The following is a 26,735-nucleotide window of genomic DNA, read 5'->3' on the forward strand; positions in this document are numbered from 1 at the left end:
TGGAATGCAATGGGCAGCAGAGGCAGGCCACTGGTTTTTCTTAAGGCCCTAAGTAGTCAGACATCATCCTAAAACAAGCACCCTGAGGCTTTATTGGGTAAAATGCCAACACTGCCAGAGAGGAGGCTTCAGCCTTGGCCCTGAGCCTGGCTTTAGGTGGAAGGCAGTCACCTGGAGAACAGAGAGGTGCTACAGAGGACATGGAAGCCACTGGAGTTTAAAGTCAGGCGTTCCTAGTGCCAGTCTAAGGCGGTTCCCCCATCAGAAGGCTGAGATTCCAGCATTTCAGGGATGAGGACTATTTTTTTTTGAAACACGTCTTGCTCTGTAACCCAGGCTGACCAGTTCGCAATCCTCCTGCTCAGCCTCTCAAATGCCGGGATTACAGGAGTGCACCACCTTCATCCAGGCCATCTCCACTCTAACTGGCCACTGAGGCCATGGTCTTCTGACACAGCCTGGCCAGGAGCCCAGCCATCTGCAGAAGGGAGTTCACGCCCTCTGCCACTTTCATGTGAGTGTATCCAATTTCCTGAAAAAAACAGAATAAAATGAAATCGAAATCAGGTTAGTGAGGTCTTTTGTGTATGTGTTGCTGGAATTTGAACTAAGGGTCTACTCCACCAGTCTTTTTTTGTGATGGGTTTTTTCAAGATACGGTCTTGAGAACTATTTGCCTGGGCTGGCTTTGAACTGTGATCCTCCTGATCTCTGCTTCCCAAATAGCTGGGATTATAAGCATGAGCAACCAGCTAATCACCTTTTTCTTTTCCTCTAAACTCATAGCACACAAAATAAACACAATGAACTCAAAATCAACTGGAAGATGAGTGCTAAAATACGATCAATTAAGTTTAGCTAAAATTTATTTCCTAAAAGGATACTGATTAAAAAAAAAAAAAAAAACTGTTGCTGGGTGCCAGTGGCTCCGCCTGTAATCCCAGCTACTCAGGAGGCAGAGATCAGCAGGATAGAGGTTCGAAGTCAGCCTGGGCAAACAGTTCATGAGATCCTATCTCAAAAATACCTAACACAAAATAGGACTGGTGGCTCAAGGTGAAAGTCCTGAATTCAAACCCAAGCACCATAAAACAAACAAACAAAAATCACTGTCAGTTGCAGGTACAGTGGTGCACACTGCAATCCTAGCTACTTGGGAGCGAGGTGGAGACTGAGAGGACTGAGGTTGAAGCCCAGTCTAAAAGTTAGCAAGACTCCATCTCAACCAATAAAAGGCTTGTGATGGTGCACGCCTGCAATCCCAGCTATTTGGGAAGTGTAAATAGGAGGATTGAGGTCCAGGCTTGCCTGGGCATAAACTTGAGACCCTATTGGAAAAAAAAATAAAGCAAAAAAGGTTGAGGGAGTGGCTCAAGTGGTCACTTGCCTAGCAAGTGCAAAGCCCTGAGTTCAAAAGCCAGTACTGCCAAATAAATAAATAAAATACTAATAAAAAAAAAAAAAAGTCAGGCTAAAAGAAAATACATACAAAACACATATGAGTATCTGATGAAGGACTTACACTCAGAATATATAAAGAGCTCTCAAAACTCAGTAACAGGTGGCATGGTGGCACATGTCTGTAATTCCAGTGGCGTTGACTGAATGCTATCAGCAGGATGTATAGAAAGGACCACGCCCCAGACCTCAGATCCAGGCCCAGCACCACGATCAGTGCATTAGAGGACCTGTTGTGAATGATGACAGCCACCCCAAAGGACACCTGGGTTGCTGACCAGGTGGAACAAACTCAGCCCTCAGAACAATCAGCCACCCCCGACCCAAGGCACTCTTAGGGAACACCTTCAAGGGGCTTGGCCCGTAAGCGCTGAAGAAAGCCATGCCAGGCAGGTCCCCTGCAGGGACGGGGACCCCATGCTCTGACCCACCTTGATAAACTCCAGCTTCAGGTACTCGGCCATCGGGAAAGTTTTACACACTCGGAAGATGTTACCGATCACATCCTCAGGGGAGTAGCCCAGGTGCCACAGGTGCGCGAGGATCTAGGCAAAGGAAGTACAAGGCTCTGACACTGTCGCCTGGGAGTGGAAGCCAGTCTGAGTGGACTTGGGCCTCTCACAGCAAGGAAGCCTTGGCTCACCCAGCTCAGGGACCCATGTGGCCTTGGGAACCACCTGGCTGCCCTGGAGTGGCTGCCGGTCTCACAGACACCTTAGTGTGACCTATTCCAACCATGGGAGTCAGAGACAGAGTGGCGACTGTTCCCACTGATGCTGCAAAGTGGCCTGCATGGTGGGCCAGAGCCTCCAGGCCCAACAGCCCCACCAGCTTTCTCTGCTTCCAGTCCTGTCACTGCCTCTGGGGACAAAGCCCACCCCAAGCCTGGCTAACGGATGTGTCACCTCCTGCTTCTCCCTCTCACCACATGGGCCCCACCCAGAGAGGGGGTCTGGAGGCGCCTCTCTTGGCCTTGGCACCTGGAGGAAGGAAAGCTTCACCCCTACACCCAGGGCCACCTGAAGGCTTCCCTCAAGCCCTCAGTGACCTGCCTCTGGACCCCAGCTCTGCCTGTCTCCCTGTGTTTCCCATTAGGTCAAACCTGCCATACACCCAGTCACTTCCAACCTGGTTTGTTGGGCAGAGGAGAGGGAAACCTGTCATCAGGCTGTCAGACCAACAGTCTGAAGTCCCATAACTGCCAAAGGAGCCTCAGAGAAGCAGGTCCTAAAATGACACTAGCATCCGCCTGGTCCCTTTCCCAGCTGGCCAGGGAATGCTGGTTCTCATGTTCTCAGGACAGAGGTTGATGTGTCACCCCTATCCAAGGGAAGAAGGCATCAGTGGAGGAGTTGGGCTGGTCTTTCCTTGTGCCTCAGGTGACAGATTTCCCTTGCAAGGGACATAAATACAGCAGAAAGACATGATGCTCAGTTCCTGGTCTACTGCTTTCAGTGTGACCAGGGTGAGGAATCCACCATCTGTAGGTCACTGAATCTGACAATGACTGGAAGAACTGAGCACAGTGACGGGCAGAGCCTGGCAAGGCCCTCGGGAGGCAGCTGGGGACCAGGACAGGGCAGCCACCTTGTAGGCCTCATCGATGTTGGCGTCTACGCAGTGCTGAATCATTTCTTTCACCAGGAGCGGGTGTGGCTCGTCGCAAACCTGAGCACACAGGAGAAAAGGCATCAGGAGCCCACCAGGCTGGGCCTTGGTTCCCACCAATCCCCCAGCAAGCAGAACGTCCCCTCCCTACCAAAGAGCAAAGCCCCGAGAACAAAGCTTCCAACACCCCGATACAAATTCCTCATCCCATGTGGATGTGTCAGTCTTGACTGGGGAATTTGGGGGTGGTGTGCCCAGAACCACGGGGGACCCACTGGAGAACAGGGAGGACATCTGGGCCCATCTGTCCCCTGGAGTAGGAACTGGCTTTCCCTGCAAGGGTTCTCCAGCCTCAGCGTGACACGAAGGAGGTGACCTGGAGGATGACACTGGTGGCTCACACTCCCTGCAACCAAGGCTGCCCCAGGTTCTGCCCTCTAGGACCTTCTATAATGACGCCCTCTCCCAGCCCTGTCACCTCCTCCTTATTGAACCCTACTCTCAGTGGCTGCACAGGACAAAACCGGGCCTGAACCATCTACTCGTTGCCAGGCAACTTTCTCCTTCCTGAGGATCTCTGGTAACACGTTCATTGCTATGGTCTATTTTTTTAGTTTTGGCAGTAACGGGATTTGAACTCAGGGGCTCATCCTTGCTAGGCAGGTGCTTTACCACCTGAGTCACACTCCCAGCCCTTTTCTGTGTTGGATATTTTGAGATAGGGTCTCTCGAACTACTGACCCAGGCTGTCCTCCATCCATGATCCTCCTGATCTCCGCCTCCCTAGTAGCTGGGATTACAGGTGTAAATCACCAGTGCCCAGGCTGGCTCAGAACTTTCCAACCTCCTGCCTCTGTCTCCTGAGTGCTGGGATTAAGGCGTGGCTACAACACCTGGATGCACAGGTCCACTGTGACCAGGCCCTCACAGCTCTGGTACCTTGAACACATTTTCACTGTTGACAAAGCCAAATCCAGAGAAGGTGGACTGCAGGTTGTTCAGTGCCTGGGGAGAGACAGAAAGACATAAGGGGTGACTGTGACACCCCCACCCTTCCCCGCCTCTCCTCTTGGATTCCCAGGGAGGTAGCCCACAGTCCCCACTCGGGCTGGACTTGGTACAGCACTTCTCTCTTCCCAGAGTGAGGCTGGCACTAGAAGGGCAGCAGCCCACGCACCTGCCGCATGTCTCCCTGGGCTGTGAAGATGATGGCTTCAAGGCCGTCGTCTGTGTATGGCACTCCTTCCTTTGCGATGACATTCATGAGCCTTGTCAGGACTTGGGCGTCTGTGAGCTTAGTGTAACGCAGCACTGCACACCGGGACTGAATGGGCTCTGGAGAGAGATGGCAGGGTGAGGCCTGCTCAGAAGGCCAGCTCCTGATCACAGGGACACAGCTGCCTAACCCGCAGATGCTCAGGAGTGACCCGAAGACCAGGGTCAAGAAGCAATGACAGAGGCTTCAGCTGACACTGCCTGGCATAGCTGCGGCCAGTCAGAAAACCAGCACAAGTTCAATGCTGTCACAGCCAGCCCAGTGGACTCAGAGTCACAGAGCAGGCCGGATGTCAGCCCCTTCTGGGACAATCAAAGCTCACCAGGCCAGGGGACACCCACAAAAGGACTGCGAGCATGGCTTAACTGGGAGAGGCCTGCCTACTAAACTAGAGGCCCTGAGTTCGAACTCCCATACTGCAACAATAAAATAAAAAGTAACTAAAACTCCACAGGCGGTTTCTTGACTTAACACAGCAGCTTCTTTTTGGCATTCAGGTCCCAGCATGGTTACTCTCTGGCCTGTGTGTGGCCACCATGCTGGCCTTCCTAAAAATGCTGTTTATGTTAATACATTTGCAACCGACAGGAAAAAATGTTTTGTTTTTTGGCGGGAGTAGGGTTTGAACTCAGTTCAAAGCAGGCAGGTTCTCCAAAGCATTAGCAGGCATGGCCTTCTTCAAAGAAAACATCTCTCTCTTTTCTTTTCCTTTTTTTTGGGGGGCAGTACTGGGATTTGAACTCAGGGCCTCACATTTGCTAGACAGGTGCTTTACCACTTGAGCCACTCCACCAGCCATTTTTTGTGATGGGTTTTTTCAAGACAGGGTCTCAAACTATTTGCCCAGGGCTGACTTCAAACCACGATATCCTGATCTCTACCTTCTGAGTAACTGGGATTAAGGCATGATCATGGGTGCTCAGCTTTCTTTTTTGGAGCGCTTGGGATGGAACCCAGATAACCCAGGACAGAACATCCTAGGCAAGTGCTCTACCACTGAGCTGTGGCCCCATTCCCTAAATTGAGAACTTTCCCTGAACTACACTGCTGCCATCCTGCAGGAAAAGATTTGTCACCAAACTCTGTAAAATTGGCCCAAGCATGCAATGCTGTCCCAGGGGGAGTTTGGTGAAGGCAGGGTAAATGATTGAGCAAATTCCAGGCCACAAGGGGAAGGAGGGAGAACATGCAGGACTCCCAGCAACACGGAGCAGACTAGTCTGGCCGGATGTGGAGTTTGGTAAGGTGCTTGGTGACTGTCTGTGGCCGCACGCCAAGCGGGTACAGAAGGGGAAGTGGGTGGGGTACAGGGGCTCAAACAGCTGGGGTTTAGCAAAGCAGAAGTGAGACTTGGACGAGAGGGCCACGAGAGAGAGGCAGACACAGGCTATACCAGGCAGGGAGCTGGTGCACTCAAGAGGGGAAGGCCCACAGAAGGGGCTGCTGAAAGAGTCAGGGAGCCGCAAGGACAGACACCGAGGACACACAGAACACTGGTGTGTAAGAGTTTACAAGGATGCTGAGTGCAGTGGCTCACACCTATCATCCCAGGAGGCAGAAATCAGGAGGATCATGGTTCAAAGCCAGCCAGGGCAAATAGTTTGCAAGACCCTATCTTGAAAAAACCCATCACGAAAAAGGGCTGGTGGAGTGGCTCAAGGTGATGGTCCTGAGTTCAAATACCAGTTCCATAAAACAACAACAAAAAAAAGTTCACCGCAATGCAATTCCTGGTGCTGACCAAGCCCAAAGCACAGACTATGCCACACCAAGTACTTGGGGCACACAAAACTATGACAGTCCATTTGGAGGACAGTGAAGGTGGCACTCAAGATATGAAAGAAGTCATGAGGGCCCACAAGATCACAGGAGCCAGACGGACCTGGGGCTCCAACCCCAGCTCCTCCACTTGCTGTGCGACTTTGGGAAAACCAGGCAACCTCTCTGGGCTTTGGTTTTTCTCATTTCTAACATGAAACTAAGGGGCTGTGGGTGTAGCTCAGTGGTAGACAGCTTACTTGCATGCATGAGGCCGTGGGTTCTGCTCCCAGCACTACCAAAATAAAAACCAAAAGGCCAGCTGAACACCACGTGTGCACAGCCACACTCACCTATGATCTTGTCCGAGGCGTTACAAGCAAGAGCAAAGCGGGTAGTTTTGGAGTAGATTTCCATTGTTCTCCTCAGGGCCTGCTGGGCCCCATCGGTCATGCTGAGGGACAGACACAGAGACAGTTTGCACCGGAGGACCTGGACGTCCAAGGACAAACTTCTCACTACCCAGAAACCTAGGACTCTGGACACATCCACTGGCCTGGACAGGGTTTCAGAAGTGAGCACACCACCCCATTAAATGAAGTGGGAAAAGCCAAAAGCTGCCTAAGATGACCCAGACATTACCTGCACCGACAGCATCCAGAAACAGCCCTCCCGTGAAGTCACAAATATCACCACCTACAGTGGCTGTTGTCACATCAGCCCAGCATGGCCCTCCCTTCATTCCTTCAGGACATAAAATAAGTCAAGAGAGGAATCAGAATGACTGCTGGAAACTATTTTTCCTTTCTTGTTTTCGCGGTACTGGAGATGAGGCTCAGGCCTCCGGCATGCTAGGCAAGTGCCCTACCACGGAGCCATGCCCCAGCCCTAGCTGGGGACCCCATCTGGATCTCACAGGGGCTGATTACACACAGAAGCCAGAGCAGGGCCGTGCAGCCCACTGTTTACTGGTTGTGGGACCTCACAGGGGAATCCTGTAAGATGGAGACAGTCCCATCTACTTTGGAGGGATGTCGCAAATGACAGAGTAACATGTGAAGTGCTCAGGAGGGTCCCTAGAGTATTGTAAATGAACACATGGGATTCAGTAAATGTCAGCTTCCATTAGTGATACAAGCCATGTTACAGACAAACAGGTAACACACACCCATACTATGAATAAGTGTAACTGCTAAGGTCTATGCTCACAGCCTGGCACCAGTAGCTCACACCTATAATTCCAGCTACTCAGAGATCAGGAGGATTGAGGGTCAAAGTCAGCCCGGGTGAAAAGTCCACAAGACCCTATCTTGAAAATACCCAATATAAAAAAGGGCCTAGCAAGTGTGAGACCCTGAGTTCAAATCCCAGTACCTCAAAGAAAGAGATAGACAGAGAGACAGACAGACAGAGGAAGAAACAAAGAAAGGAGTTCTATGCTCACAAACACACGACTAAAAATAAAACCTACATTTGCAGTCAGGCACAGTGGAGGCACACCTGTAGTCCCAGCCAGGAGAATGGAGTAGGACGACCCATTAAAGGGTGGAGGTATTGGGGTTGGGGGCTTAAGCTGTAGAGCACCTGCCTGGAAAGCTCAATGCCCTGAATTCAAACCCCAGTACCGAAAAAAAAGGAAAGAAAAAGAAGATGGGCACCAGTGGCTCACACCTGTAATCCTAGCTACCTGGGAGGATCAGGAGGATTTAGGTTCAAGGCCAGCCTAGGCAAATGGTTCTTGAGACCCCATCTCCAAATAACCAGAGCAAAATGGACTGGAGGAGTGGCTCAAGTGGTAGAGCGCCTACTTTGCAAGTGCAAAGTCCTGAGTGCAAATCCCAGTCCACCAAAACAAAACAAAACAAAACAAAACACAAAGGTTTAAGGCTCAATGTCCTATCGAACTGCTTTCTGAAGATGTGATAGGGGCTTTTTCTCCAGATTTGATAAGGCCCGGGATGCATCTGGCAGAGCTGGCACCTGTCCGCCTCGTCCAGAATGATAATCTTGTGCCGGCCTTTGGGAAGAGTGACTTTCTGCTGGGCAAACATTTTGATTTTATTCCTCACTACATCGATGCCCCTGAAGAAATAAAGCAGAATAAATCCTTACTACCATCTTCTGAGACAAATTCAGTTACCTGCACGGGGACTTTAAAACCTCCGTAGAGCCACGGGGACACACACCTGTCATTTGAGGCATTGAGTTCCAGAACGGCGTCCTTCAAGGCTGGGCCCAGCAGGGCTCGGGCCAAACACAGGATGCTGGTGGTTTTTCCAGTGCCTGGAGGGCCCTGGGAGCAAGGGCTCTGGTGAGTGGCTCACAGCACAAGGACCCAGACCAGGCGGCCAGCACATGCTCCCAGGGACTTCCCGCCCCACCATAGCACATCCCGCATCCATCCAGCCCGTGACACACAGCCTGTGCAGGAGGCTCCGAGTGACAGCAGCATGTAAGAGGGGAGTGACATGAGATGCCAGGATGTCCCCAGCAGGAGCGAGTACTCACAGCAATGATGATATTGGGCACGTTTCCTTCTCTGGCAAACACCTGAGAGAGAGAGGTTCATTAAAATAGTTCATCTAGCCGGGCACCGGGGCTCACACCTGTAATCCTAGCTACTCAGGAGGCAGAGACCAGGAAGATCAAGTTTCAAAACCAGCCCAGCAAATAGTTCAAGACCCTATCTCAAGAAAACCCATCACAAAAAAAGGGCTGGTGGTGTAGTACAAGCAGTAAGAGCACCTGCCAAGCAAGCATGAGATCCTGAGTTCAAAACCCCAGTGCCACCAAAAAAATAAATAAAAATAAAGATATCAGATGGCTGTGTGGAGTCACTCACCTCCAGCCTGCTGACTGTGTCTTCATTCCCCACTATTTCATTCAACTTTACTGGCCTGTATTTTTCAACCCTGTTTTGAAGAAAAGGAGTAACAATGTCGACTTGGTTATATTCATGTTATAAGGGGTAATTCTGAAAGTTTTGTCAGATTATACATGTTCAAGCTGGGCGTGGTGGTACACGCCTGTAACCCCAGAACTTAGAAGCCTGAGGCAGGAGAATCGAGGGTTGGAGGTCAGTTTTGGCTACACAGCAAGTTCAAGGTTAGCCTGAACTACAGAGCAAGACCCTTTCTCAAAACAAAAAAGTAACAAACAAAAACACCAGATTATCTACATTGAATAAATATATGCAAGTTTTTAATTTTATAAGGTCCCCAAGTGCCATTTGTAAAGTTAAGTGCATGAGACTTGCCCGCCACAGGCCTCACACCCGCCACAGCAGAAATGCACCTGCTGCTGCTGGAGAGGGGCCAGAACAGGCCATCTGGACCAAGGGGACACTGCGTGGCAAAAGTTACAATGGAGGCTGAGTACATGCAGCACTGACATCATCCATTCTGTCAGACATGAGTGCAGTTGGACCCTTGCCTGCCAGTTTTGGCAGCCGTGTGCCAAGTGCACAGCAGGGCTGGCTAGACAGAAACCACAGGCCTATCCTGGGATCCTATCAGGCCATGTGTAGTGGACAGGTCAAGGGCCTGTCCATACCAACAGTTTTTCCTTTGAAATAAGCAAGCTGTAGGGGCCAGGCATTGTGAATCATGCCTACAATCTCAGCTACTCAGGAGGGAAGATCATGGTCCCAAGCCGTCCCCAGGCAAAAGCACAAGAATTTATCTGAAAAACAAAAGCAAAAGGACTGAGTAGATAGGATTACAGGTGGGAGCCACCAGCGCCCAGCTAAGACATGATTCTTGCTCTAATGGAATTTTCCACTAGTAGGGAGACAGCCTTTGGTGAATCCTGCCATAGTGGAAGCTGATGACATACACTAAGGGCTGTGCATGCCCAGAGCAGGAAACGAATCAAGCTGGGATTGTCAGGACCTGAAGCTGCAGCTATAGTTATTCTTTTGTTGTTTCTTGGTGGGACTGGGGTTTGAACTCAGGGCCTCGAGATAGCAAAGCAGGTGCTCTACCACTTGAGCCACTCCTCCAGCCCTTTGTTGTTATTTTGAGACAGAATCTCACTATGTAGCTCAGGCTGTCCTCAAATTGCTGATCCCCCTGAGTACTGGGATTACAGGCATGTACCACCACACCTGATTCTGGAGCTGGATTTTGACCAAGGGAAGCAAGTTCCTTTTCAGGGTCTCTGCACAGCTGCTCCCCCTGCCTGACAGTTCTTCCTTCACAAAGTCACAAGGCTTGACCCCTGACTTTTTGAATCAATTAGCAAAACCTCATCAGAGGCCTTCTTTGACCATCACAGCTATTTTTCTTCACAGCACCTTTCCCAGCCAAATATACATCACATTTACTTGCCCTCTCTCTATAGATACATTTTTTTGGGGGGGAGGGGGTTGCTAGGGATTGAATCCAGGGACACGCACTCTACTATTGCACTTCAGCTTTATTTATTTACTTTTTTTTGCGGTATTGGGGTTTGAACTCAGGACCTACACCTTGAGCCACTCCACCAGCCCTTTTTTGTGTTAGGTATTTTCAAGACAGGGTCTCAGGGAATTAATTGCCAGGGGCTGGCTTCGAACTGCGAACCTCCTTATCCCTGCCTCCTGAGTAGCTAGGATTACAGGCCTGAGCCACCAGCAGCCAGCTAGCTTTGTTTATTTGTTTATTTTTTACTTCGTCTTTATTAGATGTAACCACCATGACAATAGATAGCAAAGAAGTGGGTTGGCTCCCTGAAGTGTCTCAAATCATTTACAACAGCACTGTGCAAGAAAAATGGAAGGCCAGTCGCCTATGTCATTTCACAATTTCTGGTAGCCACATTAAAAGGTAAAAAGACAATGAACAAAATTAAATTCTAACAATACAACATACTGGCTCCAATATACTCAATGGCAGTATCATTTTCAGCATGTAATTTAACATAAAAATCACGAATAAAAATAAAAAACAGGTCCCATGGAGTACCAAGACTCCATTCACAGAATTCAGAAGCCCACGTCCGTCGCCTTCTGCAAACAAACACCTCCGGGACACTATGGGGACCCCGCGGTCGGGCCCGAACCCCCGTCTCCCGGATTCCCCCGAGGCTCAGCCCGCCCCTCGCCCACCCTTGTGCCCCCATGCGCCCAATTATTTTACGGCCTGGGTCCTCACCACGGCAGCTCGTAATGGCCGGCGCTGCCCGTAGCCTTGCTGGAGGCCTGAGCCCCGCGCTCCCCCGCAACACCTTCCTGCACCTCCATTCCCGCGTCGCTTCTTCCCGCCGTCGAAGCCCGGGACATTGACGTCATCACGTAAAAAAGCCCCCGCCCCCGGCGCCGACAGGACTCCGGAAAACAAGCGGAAGTTGCGTGTTGCGTCATTCCGCGCCTGCGCAGAAGGCTCGCCGGAGAGGGCGCCGGCCGCTAGGGCTCGCGCGGTTGCCACGGGAGACCTGGTGTTCCGCCTGCGAGCCAGAGGATGGCAGAAGCGGACCGGGTCGTCCTCTGAGAAGGCAGGTCGCTCCAGGAACGGACGTTTGTGTGTTTTATCGGAGGAGAAGGGGGGTCTCCCCACCCCGGCGAGGCGGGAGCTTCCGACCCCGTGCATGCGGGCCGCGGCCCCTGGGCGGCAGGACGGAGCCCAAGTTGTCCCATGGCTCCGGGTGTCCAAATGATCGGTCCCCTGCGGGTGTCTCCTGTGCCCCCAGCCGTGTTCCCGAATCGGCGTTCATTATCAGGGGACTGTCGCCCTGCTGCAAGACGGGGACCCTCCCCCTCCCTCATTTTGCAAAGGAGAAAAACTCTGGATCGTATGAAAAATAGGAGCATTCTTTGGGGTTGCTGGCTACCTGTTAAGCTAATCTTTATTCCCATATCCCAAATGTCATAATAATAATAATGACTGTCGTTAGCTACCGCCTTACTATGCAGTAGATCCGAGGCTGACCCTCAGTGTTCTTGGTGACAGACCAAGAAGCAGGCTTGGGAATGATTAATTTGATCAATGTCAAGCGGCGCTGGTGACTCAGGTGTGTAACCCCAGCTACTTGGGAGGCTCAGATCAGTAGAATCACCGTTTGAGACTAGCCCAGACAAATAGTTCTGAAACACCCCACCCCATGTCCAAATTAACCAGAGCAAAATGGACTGGAGGTGTGGTTCAAGCGGCAAAGCGCCTGCTTTGCAAACTGGAAGCCCTGAGTTCAAACCCCAATCCCACTAAAAGAAAAAATCTGATTAACGTCATTTCGGTTGCCAGGATGCAACTCTGTAATTTCAGAGTGAAAACTGGTGATCGTGTGTCTGGGATCCATGCATAAGGCCCTGGATTCCATCCCCAGCATGGAAAGAAAAAAAAAAAAAAAAGTGGTGCAGGCTGTGTGGCTCCAGTAGTAAAACACCTGCCCAGCAAGTGTGAGACTGCCTGAGTTCAAAACCCAGTACTGCCAAAAAAGAAAATTGCTGTTAACGTTTGAGTTATTGGGACCTACTTAGCCCCAGTGTTCTTAGCTCAGGCCTGGAGCACTGTAAATGCTCAGTGAGGTAAGGAGCAGTGCGGATCAATGTTCCCATAACCCTTGGATCAGGGACAAGGAACTGAGTTGCTTTCACCAGCAGACTGAGGAAGGTGAGAATTTGCATGTACTACAGACTTGTCTTCTCATCTTTAAATCAGTCCATTAGTCACTCACCTAATTATGGCTCCAAAATCAATATTGCAAGGACCAGAGATGAGGCACAAGTGGTAGTGTTTGCCTAGCAAGCACAAGGTCCTGGGTTCCATCCCAAATACTGTAAAATAAAAAAAAGGGGGGGGAAGCCACCTTGGGAGGAGAATGTCTTTTTTTTTTTGTGCTCGGGGGAGACTGGGATTTGAACTCAGGGCTTCACACTTGCAAAGAAAGCGCTCTACAACTTGAACCATACCTGCAGTACTTTTTGCTTTAGCTATTTTTAAATAGGGTCTCACTTTTTCCTGGGTAGGCCACAGGCCTCAGTCCTCCTGACTGTACCTCCCACATAGCTAGGCCTACAGGCATGTGTCACAATGCCCAGCTTTAAGTGTAGACTGTTCTTGAAATGTCTGCGTTTTTTCCTTGCTATGGTTCTCATGTTTTCCTTATAGTCAGTGGTCACATGTCCCCTTCCTGCCACATAGCTGTTTAGAAGCTCAACATTTTCTTTTTTTTTTTTTTCATTTTTCTTTTATTATTCATATGTGCATACAAGGCTTGGTTTATTTCTCCCCCCAAAGCTCAACATTTTCAACCAATGCAGAAAACAGGGTGTAATTCTTTCTCTTTGGTTCTTGTCTTCAGCCCCCTGAACAAGAGGCCCTTTGGTTCTGCCAGCACTCAGCTCTCACTGGGGTGCTCAGAATGCCAGGAGAGCCAGAGAGGGCAGTGACCTTTGTGGTGGAACTGCATTCAGGACATTTTCTTTTCTCTAGACTGAGCTTCTGTGACTCCTTGAACTTGGGCCCAAACAGCTCAGAGCTTCAGAACTCCAGCCACTACCCAAGGCCAAACAGCAGCCATGTTGGAGGACCAGGGAGAGTTGGGGAACCCACAGGCTATTGGGAAAGAGACTTCCTCCTAACAAATCCATGAGTTCCCAGGATACCCAATCCACCCAGGCTCAGCTCCCCAACTCTGTGGTCCCCTGAGGACCAGGCAGGTAGGTAAGAGAGGAAGAAGGCACGCAGGAGATCAAACTGAACACAGCCAGGCGCTGGTGCTCACGTCTGTAATCCCAGCTACTCAGGAGGAGGAGATCAGGAGGATCCAGGTTCAAAGCTAGCCCGGGCAAATAGTTCTTGAAACCCTATCTTGAAAAAAACCTATCACAAAAAAAGAGCTGATGGAGTGGCTCAAGTGGTAAAGCACCTGCCTAGCAAACCTCAGTGCTACAAAAAAAAAAAAAAAGACAAAATCCTCACCCAGGTCCGTAGGATTCCAGTGCAATTTTTAGATAGGCTGAGCAGCAAATCTTGGTTCAAATTCTTTGACTGTACCATCAGCATACAGCCCACTTCCTGTGTGATGTTGCTAGTGGGCGGGTCAAGACTGGGGACATCACAGCACAGGACTAGGAAGTGTACCGGCTTTCCGCCCACTTGGGCCCCCACCGCCCAGGACGCCCAGCACATTGGTTCCTGTTTGCCTGCTTTACACTGATTTTTTTCTTTTTTCTTTAGGTTCTGGGATTTGAACTCTGTGCTGTAGCTTGTTCTTTGACATGGGCTCTCACTAACTTTCTGGGGCCGGCCTTGGAATCAGGATGCACCCATCTCCACCTCTGACTGGAGGATTACAGGCTGGAGCTACCGTGCCCAGCAACACTGCAATTTTGTGGGGTTTGGGTGGTACTGGAAATTGAACTAAAGGTCTTGCACTTGCTAGGCAGGCACTCATCCACTTGAGCCACATCCCCAGCCCCTACACTGGCTTTTAAATACTCGTTTTTTCTTTTTTGCTTCCAAGTAGATTAGATTTCCCTGTGGTCTGTAGCTTGCCTTCTTCTTTTTTGGTCATACTGGGGTTTGAACTTTAACTCAGAGTCTCCCACTTAGTAGGCAGGCACTCTGCCAATCCACCAGCCCCTCCCCCCTTTTTATTTTTTTTTTATTTTGGGTATTTTCCAGATAGGGTCTCACAAACTATTTGCCTGGGCTGGCTTTGAACCTGAATCCTCCTGATCGCTGCCTCCTGAGTAGCTAGGATTACAGGCGTGAGCCACCAGCACCCAGCTTTTTCTTTTTTTTTTTTTGAGACAGGGTTTTACCATGTAGCCCAGGCTGGCCTGGAACTCATGCTCCTCCTGCCTTGGCCTCCCCAGCGCTGGGATTATAGGCGTGTGCCACTCTCAACATTAGAGGCCCATCAAGAAGTGAAAAAACACGTGTCTTAGTTATATCTACAGTGGAAGGCTGTTTCTGCCCTGAGTGAAATCTGTCCCTGGAAATGGCTTCAGTGAGAATTATGGGATGTAGAACTGGTTAGAAATCTTTGCTTCAGTCTTGCTTCCCACCTTTCACAAATATTGACTAAGCACTGCAGCCATTGTGAGAGGCACTGTGTAAGGACAGGGCAGCAGTCCGAGTTTTATTTAAATATAATTAATGGTAAGTGTCAGATATCAGCAATCCAGCACCCTGCCAGGGAGGTTAGGAAGGGCTTTTTTGGGTGTGGGGGCAGGGAGGACATCTGACCTGGGATCGGAACCCTGAATCTGAGATTTTTTTTTCAGTACTGGGATTGAACCCGGGGCCCCAGCATGCTATGCTAGCCCCAGTCCTGAATTGAGATTTGACTGTGTTGACTGACTCCCCCGCCAGTCACCCTGTTTACCATCTACACTTGTCTGGTTCACTGACTTGTTTATTAGTTGTGTCCCCCCCCCCACACCCCTGCCATGACATCTTTGATACAGGAACTCTCTCTGTTCTCTTTCTACTGCATCTCTCTTGCCTATAATAGCTACTCAGAGTAGGGGCGCCCTATTTCCTGAAGGGATGAGTGAGTCAGTCAATCAGTCAGTCGATGACAGGAAACTGGAATACAGTGACTGGAGGAATTGGGAAAGGGCAGGAGTTGGGGTGGGAGAGAGAGCCTGCCGGGGCTGGGTCACACAGGGCCATGAAGGACTAGTAAGAGCAGTGAGAGCTGGGCTTGGTTATGAACGCCTGTAATCCCAGCTACTCAGAAAGGGAAGGTGGGAGGATCACAAGGATTGAGAGTTGGAGACCAGCAAACAAGGTGGAGGTGTGGAAACCCTATATCAGAAACAACCTACGACCCAGGCTCTGTGGCTCACACCTGTAATCCTAGGTATTTGGGAGGCTGAGATTAGGAGGATTGAGGTTTGAGGCCAAAAAAAAAAAAGCAACACAAAGCCCCTGGAGGGCTTCCGGCCAAAGCCACGGTCACTCTGCTTCCCACACAGTGAGTGGTCTGCAGGGAGCAAGGGAAGAAATGTGTGCAAATGTTGCTTTTGCTGTGTGATTTTTTTTTTTTTTGGCAATGGGATAGAACGAGGGACTTGAACGTCCTAGGCAATCACTCCTCCACTGAGGTATACCTCTAATCCTACTTTGTGACTTTTTTTGTTTTTGAGATGGGGTCTCTGACACGTGTGGCTGGAATTACAGCTGTGCACTGCAGTGCCACCTTGAGTTTTTGTTTCTGAGATGGGGTCTTGCCGCGTAGCCCAAGCTGGCATTGGACTCAAAGTCCTACTGCTTCAGCCTTCCAAGTGCTGGGATTACAGGCGTGCACCACTTCATCTGCCTCAGTACTGTGTGTTTTGTGTGCTTTTGTGCTTTTATGAGATGCAGTTACCTGTGAGTGTGACGTAGCACGAGTTTATGGGTTTTAAATTTCCTATACATCTAATCATTCTGGGTATAAATTTGGGTCTTTTTTTCACTTACTATGTTTTTGACATTCACCTTTTCAGGTCTGTGTCATCTAGAATGTCAGCTGTGTGAGAGGAAGAATTCTTTTTTGTTCACCGGCTGGCATAGAGTAGGTAGTCAATAAAAACTTGCTGAATGAATAAATGAATCTGTCTGTTTTCTGCATAAGTGAGACCCTGTCTCAAAAAATAACAGAAATGTACACATTCTGTAATACTCAAATCAGGGTAAACACACCTCCTCAAACTGCTATCATTTCTTTTAAAATTATAATTATTAATGCCTTATAACTGTACATATTAATAGGTTTCATTGTGACATTTCCATAATAATTGTATAAATAAAAGAATGTTTTTAAATTTTGTAACTTTCATAAGTTAAATAATTTTTTTTTTGGTGGAACTGGGGTTTGAACTCAGGGCTAAACACTTGCAAAGCAGGAGCTCTACCTCTTCAACCACACCTCCAGTCCATTTTGCTCTGGTTATTTTAGAGATGGGGGTCTCTTGAGCTATTTGCGTGAGCTGGCCTCAAACTGTGATCCTCCTGATCTCAGCCTCCCAAGTAGGTAGGATTACAGGCAGGAGCCACCAGCACCTGGCCCAGTAAATTTTCAGTTCCGTTCCAAATGAAGTTTCAGTGCACAAAAGTTGTTCTTTGACACACCTGAATGCTCCCATTCCCACAGGGGTCACCACACTGTTTTAGGGTCGTGCTATAGGCTGCATAGGGAAGGTTTTTTTTCTTTTTTTTTTTCTTGATACAGAGGATTGAATCCAGGGCCTCAAGCTTCTGAGGCAAGCTCAGTCTCCACACCCTGCTGTGCCTTTTCTTAATTACTAATGTTTGGCCCTGGTAGAAGGACTTCACAGTGACTCCTGGCAGCTCCCTGTGAGTTACTGTTATCCATGACTGTGGGGAAACTGAGGCACATAGAACCAAGGTGTCTCTGTGAGCAGAAAGGTGCTTCATGGATGGCCTGACCCAGAACTGTGCTCTGTGGTCAGCCACTCTCATCCTGCCTCTCTGACATCCTCTTGGCCTTGCCAGGAGATTCCTGGGGACATTGGTGGGCTGGAGCCCACGAAGGAGGCCACAGGGGACAACCCTGTCACCTGAAACACTTTCCCCCTGAGCTGGTCTCACCTGTTCTTTAGCTCCCCTCTGAAGCTCTCATGACTTTCTCCTGCCACTACAATTAACAGAGTCACAGTGCAGCCTTCGGGTCTTCTCCCAGGCATGACACCCCATTGGACAAAAAGGGACACAGTCTCAAATGTGACTCCTGCACGGCCAGTGCACAGAGGCCCAGCGAAGCTATTCACAGTGGGAGGTGCGCCCTGGCGGGCAGCAGGGCTGGCACCTCACCACTGAGCAGGTGCTGGAAGGCACTGGCTGGGGGGACGGGGGAGGGGAGTGTCACAGGCAGCAGTGGCCCAGGCACCACAGGGAGGAGGCCTTCAAAGGAAGCAGAGGTCAAGTTTAAGCAAGGTTCTTCCGAGCAATGGGCTTCCATTTTTATGTGCTCACCCCCTCTCACCCCCAGGAAGATTGTACACCCCAGCTGCAGATGCATCTTTGAAAAAGCATTCTTGACAGGTGCTGGTGGCTTGCGCCTGTAATCCCAGCCACAGGATAATGGTTCAAAGCCAGCCTAAGCAAGTAGTTCTCGAGACCCGATCTTGAAAAAACCCATCACAAAAAAGAACAGTGGAGTGGCTCAACTGGTAGAGCGCCTGCCTGGCAAGTGTGAGGCTCTGAGTTCAAATCCCGATGCCACCAAGAAAAAAGACAGTCTCCTCCCAAGGTGGCTTCCCCCCCCTTTTTTTCTTTACAGCTCTTGGGATGGAACCCAGGGCCTTGTAGGCAAACACTTGTGCCACATCTCCAGTCCTTTTGCATTAGTTTACTTTTTTGAGATAGGGTCTAGCTGCCATCTTTGCCCCGTAGCTGACCTCAAACCACAATCCTCCTGCCTCCAACCAACCTCCCAAGTAGCTGGGATTACAGGTGGGCGCTGCCACGCCCAGACCAAGGTGGCATTTTCCAGTGTTAAGGCTAGTGATTTCAAAGGGTGCCTGTTAGCAAACCTTGAAGGGTAAGATTAATACTTTACCACCCCTGCTGAGAAGGAGCTAGTCTGTATAAATACATGTTCAGAAGTGTCCCGTGTGCAAAGGTTTTCGTCTGATCTCTTGTTAAACTTTAACAGTTTAGAAACTTTGAGAACTGCCTTCCTTCCTTCTTTCCTTTCTTTAATAATAAATAAGGGCAGAATTTTTCCAGATTCCTCAGCGTCACGGGCACAGAGGACCACGTGTTTTATGTGCCAGTGTAGGAGTGACCCTGAGACTGGAGGCGGGGTGGCAACCCGCCCTATACCCACAGCCCCCATCATTAAACCGTCTGGACCTTGACTGTACTTTTGGTTGGAGAGTTGACTCGTCGGGCTCTCCTACTTCCTGAGCAAGCCTGCCCAGCCTTCCTGAGGCCACTTCTCCATCTGGGGACCAGCCCCCAAGCTCAGCCCACCCGTGTCCCCTTTGTCCCCTTACCAGTGGTGCACGGGAGTCAAGTGCGTTTTTTTGTCTGTATGTCAGACCTGTTGTGTATGTCACACACACGTGTTACACATAGGCCTCAAACTCTCCAGCCTCCAGCCTCCAGCCTCAGCCTCCCAAGGGCTGGATTTGGATTACAGGAGTGCACCACCGTGCCTGTCTCATGTGGTCTTCTTTTTTTTTGGAAATACTGGGGTTTGAACCCCGGGCCTTATGCTTATAAACCACTTGAGCCACACCTCCAGTAATGTATTTCCTTGTCTGTGACTTATCTGTTGCCCATTTTTCTTTCCTGTGTAAAGAGTAAAGGCCTTTGGGAGATCAATTTGTCAGTTTTTAGTAATACACCTTTGTTTGACCCAGAATTCTGCTTCTAGAGGCTTGTCTTACACAAACACCTAAGCCAGGCTTCATGCTACACTCCTGTAATCCCAGCACTTGGGAGGCTGAGGCACGGGGATTGTGAGTGTACAGAGATGTGTGTTCTAGGATGTTCACAGTGGGTCAGCAAATTATGGGACATTCACATTATTCAGTCACTAAAACATGAAGGCCACCTACCTTCACTGGCAAAGGAAGGTCTCCATGTCCCCCCAAAAAGAATCACGTCACGTGGGGTGGAGCTCAGTGACAGAGCACTTGCCTAACACTGCAAGACCCTGGTTCAAACCCCAGCACCACGCACAAAGGCACAGAAAAAAGTGTAATCCTGTTTACATACATTTAAAAATGACGTCCATCTGGAGAGCCCACTGCTGGCCACTTTTTCTCTGAGGAGGACAGCTGTTAAAGAGATAGGATGGACCTGGTTCCATGGCTCATGTCTGTAATCCCAGCTACTCAGAAGGCAGAGACTGGGAGGATTGTGGTTCGAGGCCAGACCGGGGAAGAAGTTGGTGAGACCCCCCCACATGGCAAACGATAAAAAGCTGGGCACATCTGTCATCCCCGCTACACGGGAAGCATAAATAGGATTGCAGCCCAGGCTGGCTCTGGAATAGATGTGAGACTGTGTTCAAAAAATACGCAGCCAGGTGCCAGTGGCTCACGCCTGTAATCCTGGCTACTCAGGAGGCAGAGATCAGAAGGATTGTTGTTCAAAGCCAGCCTGGGTAAAGAGTTCAAGAGACCCTATCTTGAAAAAACCCCTCACACAAAAGGACTGGCAGAGTGGCTCGAGTGGTAGAGCACCTGCCTAGCAAGTGTGAGGCCCTGAGTTCAAACCTCAGTACTGCCAAAAAAAAAAAAAAGGCAACACAACACTGAGGCAGGGGTCCCAGCCACCCAAGAGATTGTATATGTGTGTGTAGGTGTGGGGGGGCATGTGGGGGGGTGGGGGTATGGTTGTGTGTTTGGGGGTGTGGGGGGGTGTGAGGTGTGTGGGGGTGGACACAGAACCTGGACCCCACCATGCTACACACACTCTACTACTGAGCCACACCTCCTGCTTCCTTTCTTCCTCTCTCCCTCCCTCCTTTCCTTCCTTCCAGATGGGGTCCCCCTATGTTGCTCTGATTGGCCTTGAACTCCTGGCTCAAGTAATCCTCTAGCTTCAGCCTCAAAAGCAGCTGGAACTACAGATACTCACCACTGTGCCTGGCAAGGTGCTGATGTAATTGAACTGGGGAACACCAGTGTTTCAGGGCTGAGAAGCTGCCGCTGTGATGTGCCCATAAACTCAGGCGTGACATGTTAGGCCATGGGTTAGGGGCAGGGACTCTCCCACAGGTGGTGCCCTGGATACTTTTGCTTCCTATTGGGTTTTTCCGTGGCTAGCATATTTCGGTGACCCCATCATGGAGCTTACTTTAAGCTAACAACTGCCGCACTGGAAAAATGTACAAGTCCACACAGGATCAACTAGGAGGTGAGAACATTTTTTTTTCATTTTTCTTTTATTATTCATATGTGCATACAAGGCTTGGTTCATTTCTCCCCCCTGCCCCCACCCCCTCCCTTACCACCCACTCCGCCCCCTAAGAGAACATTTTTTAAAAAGATGAGAAAGCCGGGTACTGGTAGCTTACACCTGTAATCCCAGCTATTTGGGAGGCTGAGATCAGGAGGATCAAAGTTTGAGGCTAGCCTGTGCAAATAGTCTCAAGACCCATATCTCCAAAATAACCAGAGAAAAACGAACTGAAGGAGTGGCTCAAGCAGTAGAGCACCTGATTTGCAAGTGCCAAGCCCTGAGTTCAAATCCCAGTACCACCAAAGAAAAGTCTGGGTATAGTGGCCCATGCCTGTGATCTGGGCACAAAGGAGGCTGAAACAACAAAGATGTCACCTCAGTGGTTTGAAGTTCCTTTTCAACAGAATGTCATTATTCCTCAAAGCAAGGTCACACTTACCATTTCAATACCACATCCACCTTGGATAGCAAAGGAGCACCAGAGGCCAACCCAGATTTGGGGTACTCCAGTTTGGGGGTGTATTTTATGCTCTTCCTAGCCCTGGAAGTCTCCCTAGGGCTGGCCTGTACCTGAAGAAGGCACCCTGAGCATTCTAGAAGCTCTCTCCATCCTGGCATGTCCACTCTTGTGCAGAGGGCGGGCCTCACCACCCATGGCCTTAGGGCATCAATTCCCAGAAGGCTGTGTTCACAGGAATGTTTTCCTCATACCTAGGTGGCTGGGTGCAGGGTGTCATTTTGAAAATCCTAGCTAGGATCCCAACCAAACTATAATTTATTGTGCTCCAGGTGTGGGATGGATCGCCTGGGGCTGAGGGATGAGCGTGAGTGTGTGCGTGTGTGTGGAGGGAGGAGAACACAGTCAAGACACAAAGGACAGGCCAGGTCTGGTGCTCACACCTGTAATCCCAGCTACTCAGGACGCAGAGATCAGGAGGATCGCAGTTAGAAGCCAGCCTGGGGAAATAGTTTGCAAGACCCTATCTTGAAAATACCCATTACAGAAGGGCTGGTGGAGTGGCTTAAGGTGAAGCCCTGAGTTCAAACCCCAGTACCACAAAAAAAAAAAAAAAAAAAAAGACACAAAGGACTGGGGCACAGCATGTTCTGTCCATGGGGTGGGTGACACATGACAGACACTTGTGATGACCGACATGGTCTCCATCCATGCACGCGTCCATCCATCCATCTGTGCATTCGTTAGTGAGCCAGAAACAAAGAGCTAGGGCTGGTGGAGTGGCTCAAGTGGTAAAATGGCTGCTTAGCAAGCATGAGGCCCTGGGTTCAAATCCCAGTGCCACCAAAAGAAATAAAGTGTCACAGAAAGATAGGTCTAGACCCTATCACAGCCTGGCTACCAGGCTTCAATTCAGCCTAGCAGCCCCTAAATCAGGGCTCCTCAGGCCCTGGATAGAGGACCAGAGACGCTGAACCCAGATTTGCAGGGGACAGCTTCTGGGAGGAAGGCCCTGCTGGCTGAGCAAGACTGAAATTCATGGAAAGATCTAGAAAGAATCTTAAGAGACCAGGCACCAGCAGGGCTAAGGTCATCCACGCTGGCCACTGGGGAATGGGCAGAGAGCTCCGTGTACCTGGAACAAAGGGTCCCCGGGTGCAGAGGGCCAGGTGAAGGGATGGGAAGTGTCAGAAAGCCACCCTGGGTCTGAAACTGGGGACGGTGGGGACAAAATCACCCCATGGCCTAGGGGACCTGATAGCCATACCGCCCCACTCCCAGACCCCCACCCTCCACCCACAGCAGAGAGGGAGGTGGGCGGGTCCCCAAGAAGGTATTGTCCTGTCCTGCCTGTCCCCACTGTGGACAGCCCCTGCTCAAATGTCACCGCTCCCCACCACCCTGCAAATATTTACATCCTGTTTAGATGAGGCCTCTCAGGGCCTCAATTTTCATGAATAAAATACGAGTTTGTAGGCCAGCCCAGGAGGGAAGAGAACCCGCCAGCTGGTAGGGACCAGAGGCAGCGCAATGCTTTGCTTGCTGTCGCCTCCCGCATGGCATTTGGAGGAAGTCGGAACTGGCCGGTGGCGGTGGGGGGGGGGGATTTTTTTTTTTTGTATTTTCTGTGGGGTTTTCCTAGAATCAAACCACCAATCTTCATCCCTAGGTCTGTTTCCAGAGAAATGAAAGATTTTCTTTCTTTTATTTATTTTCCTGAAATGCTGTTATAATCAAACCTCAGCATTTCATAGCCAGAGTGGATTTGTAAAAATTTATCTTATTTTGTGGTGCTGGGATTTGAACTCAGGGCCTACCACTTGAGCCATTCCACCAGCCCTTTTTTGTGATTTTTTTTTTTTTTTTTTTGCCCAGGGCTGGGTTCAAACTGCGATCCTCCTGAGTAGCTGGGATTACAGGCATGAGCCACCAGCGCCTGGCTTAGACTGTATTTTTAAAGTTTTTTTTTTTTTTATGTGGCACTGGGATTTGAACTCAAGGCACAAGGCCTCAGGGTTGCTAGGCAGGTGCTCTACCACTTGAGCCATTCTGTAGATTGTATTTTTAAAAAACCATTTTAAATGTACAGAAAATTAAGCCAAGTTCCTGTACACCCTCTCTTGGGCACACAGTTCCTCCTGTTACTAACATTTTGTGTTAGCTAATACATTTATTAAAATTAATGAACCTATAGTAACGTGTTATTTTTAACTGAAGTCCATAATTTACACTGAGGCTCACTTTGATTGTTATTTTGTTTTGTTTTTTGCAGTACTGGGATTTGAACTTAGGGCCTTGTGCATGCTAGGCAAGAGCTCTACCAGTGAGCTACATCCTCAACCCCTTCATTTTAATTTCCACCCAAATAAAAAGTGCTCCAAATTTCCCTCAATTTCACTTTCAAAGTGATGTTACGTGGAGTCAGTAAGCTGAAGACATCTTGACTTTTTTTTTTTTTGTCGTTCCTGGGGGTTGAAACTTTTTTTTTTTTAAATGGGAAAGAAAGTTCTGGTTTCACATTGCTGATGGAAAGCAAAACAGGAAGCCAAACATTCCTAGCTTAAAATGACCATCTGGGAATGCTGTCCCATCACTTCTGCTGTGTGTGTGTGTGTGTGTGTGTGTGTCACCCTGGCCTCAGAGGACAGAGGAAGGGACTCACTCTGTTACCAGCCCTGAGCTGATCTACCCTCCCTGTGAATGGAAGAGGACGTGGGCCACTTCTGGGCCAGAGGCCCAGGCAGGGGAAAGAAAACCAGAAAGACACCAAAGGCTACTGTGCGTGCTAATGGGTTGGCATTAGATGGAGGCTGGGAGGACATGGTCATCAGGGCTGGGGGCAATGAGTCATTGGCGTGGGTGTGTGCTCCAAAGGGAAGGCTGGGGCCGGCCTGCCTGCAGATAGGCTCTTGGAGAGCGCAGTCATTCTCTCTCAGGAGCCCTGGCCGCCCACCCCCCTCCACCCCCGTTCCCCACTTCAGTTCCAGCTTCTGGTACAAGTTGTCATTAAGTGGATGCCTGAAATTGTGCACTGTACAAAATCTTCTATATGCTGTTCTTTTCTTCCTCTGCCTATGATAAAGTTTAATTGATAAATTAGTTATGATAATAACTACTAACAACACAGCAGCACTATGGTACATGACAGTAATTGAGAACTAAGTGACTAACGAGTGGGTAGCATATACCGCATGGATACACTGAGCCAAGGGATAAATTCCCCACCTCCCCAGACCAGATGGTGGGGAACAGTGAAAGAATTTATCATGCAGGCTGGGTGCTGGTGGCTCACGCCTGTAATCCCAGCTACTCAGGAAGCAGAGATCAGGAGGATCAAGGTTCAAAGCCAGCTCAAGGCAAATAGTTCATGAGACCCTATCTTGCCTATCACACACACACACACACACACACACACACACACACACACACACAAAGGACAGGTGGAGTGGCTCAAGGTATAGGCCCTGAGTTCAAACCCCAGTACTGCACCAAAAAAAACAATTCATCAACTACTTGGAATGCTACAACATTTGCAACTTATGAATTGTTTATTTCTAGAATTTTCTACTTAAAGTTTTTGGGCCATGGTTGACTGCAGGTAGCTGAAACCTTGGAAAGTGAACCACAGATGTGGGGTGAAGGACACAATGGTACTTACAGCACACCAGGTACTTGTGTGACCAGCCCTAGAGAAAAGGTTGTCTTACTGTCTCCACCATGTCCCTGGAAGGTGGGTGCTGACGTGCCCCATTTCACAGAGAGGGAAACTGAAGTGTAGGGCAGGAGAAGGTTGTTGCCCAAGGTCGCACAGATAGTTGGCCTGAGGACGCAGGTCCTAACAGAGCTGCTGGTGCCCTGGAGGCTGCCCAACCCCACCCTCTGTCTTTGAAAAGGCCCCTTTGGACCGCAAGGGTGCCTTCTGTCCCAGGACTACTGGGACCTGGCTCTGAAGTGTCACCTCCTTTCCTGCTTGAGACTAAGACAGCAGGGACAGGGATGCAGAGGCCCCAGGGTCTGCGGCTGCAGTCTGGCTGGCCCATAAGGGGTAAGACAGATTTTTCCAGAAAACTAGCTACAGCCACAGGAGGTGGCTTCCTGGGAAACAGGGCTCATGGGTTCTTTGCTGTCCTAGGAGCTTCTGGCTGGGGCTCGGGGCCGAGCAGCTGGGAGGTCCATGGGACAGTGCCATCTCCACCCACCCCACCTACAGCGACACCAACCCTGTCCACTCAACCACCCAGCTGGAAGACAAATGTGATTTTTTTTTTTTTTTGGTGGGACTGGGGTTTGAACTCAGGGCTTTGCACTTGCAAAGCAGATGCTCTATCCCTTGAGCCACACTTCCAGACCATTCTGTTCTGGTTATTTTGGAGATGGGGGTGTCTCTTGCACTATTTGCCTGGGTTGACCTCGAACTTCGATCCTCCATATCTCAGCCTCCCAAGTAACTAAGATTATAGGCGTGAGCCACCGAAGCCCAGAAAACAGACAGACAGGCAGAATGTGAATCAGGTGGGAGGGAGCCTGTGCTGTACTGGCAATACACACGCTTGCCTGCAGGGGGTGCTGTTGCTGGCAGGGCCCACGGGACAGATCAGGCTGAGTTGGCCACTGGTCCCTGCAAGGAGGTCAACTTCACACCTATCACACTGGACGCACACACACAGTAATACAGCCAGAGTGGTAACACTGGCACCCAGAAAGCTAAGGGAGCTGGTGTGGTGGCTCCCGTCTGTAATCCTAGCTACCTGGGAGGCAGAGATCAGAAAGATCAAGGTTCAAGGCCAGCCCAGGCAAATAGTTCTGAGACCCCCCATCTCCAAAATAACCAGAGCGAAACAGGACTGGAGGTGCAGCTCAAACGGTAGAGCATCTGCTTTGCAAGTGTGAGGCCCTGAGTTCAAATCCCATTCCCATCCAAAAAAAAAAAAAGTGTGGTAGAGCACAGGCTTTCCTCTCTGGACCTCAGTGGTTATCCTTGTCGACAAAAACTTGGGGAGACCACAGCTGCCCACTAGGTACAGGCTGCCCATGTAGCCGGAGGTGTTGAGGGTGTCCTTTGCTAGATAAAAAAAAGAAAAAAAAAAAAAACCTTCTGGATTTCTAACTGCCCCTTTGACTTCCTCCAGGGTCTCTGACCCCAGGAGATTTGCACAGCCTGGCAGCCCGGTGGCTTTGCAGCCTGAATTCCCTTGTGCACCCAGTACTTCCCCCACGGGCTCCAAAATCATTCAATATATTTATGGTGGGTAGACCCAAGGTCCACAAAGCTGAATCAGGAAGGAAGCCATTGTCCATCTTTTCCCCAGAGCCATAGGGCAAACCAAGC

General features: G+C 49.8%; 1 protein-coding gene across 2 annotated transcripts; it reads right to left on the reverse strand.

Annotated features, from left to right (window-relative positions):
* Positions 1-66: 66 nt before the first annotated feature.
* Positions 67-11,359, reverse strand: Rfc2 (replication factor C subunit 2). Of its 2 annotated transcripts, XM_020164705.2 has the most exons (11): positions 11,233-11,359; positions 8,943-9,012; positions 8,609-8,650; positions 8,287-8,393; positions 8,081-8,182; positions 6,454-6,554; positions 4,244-4,401; positions 4,006-4,071; positions 3,046-3,126; positions 1,890-2,003; positions 67-532 (listed from the first exon to the last, which is right to left on the reverse strand). In XM_020164705.2, the coding sequence occupies exons 1-11, from the start codon at positions 11,319-11,321 to the stop codon at positions 422-424; spliced, it is 1,041 nt and encodes a 346-aa protein (XP_020020294.2). In that variant the 5' UTR covers positions 11,322-11,359; the 3' UTR covers positions 67-421. The 2 variants fall into 2 exon arrangements, with proteins under 2 accessions (XP_020020294.2, XP_073931843.1); XM_074075742.1 differs by lacking the exon at positions 8,081-8,182.
* Between the last annotated feature and the right edge of the window lie 15,376 nt (positions 11,360-26,735).

Source organism: Castor canadensis, chromosome 6, assembly GCF_047511655.1.
Source record: "Castor canadensis chromosome 6, mCasCan1.hap1v2, whole genome shotgun sequence".
Classification (NCBI taxonomy): domain Eukaryota; kingdom Metazoa; phylum Chordata; class Mammalia; order Rodentia; family Castoridae; genus Castor; species Castor canadensis.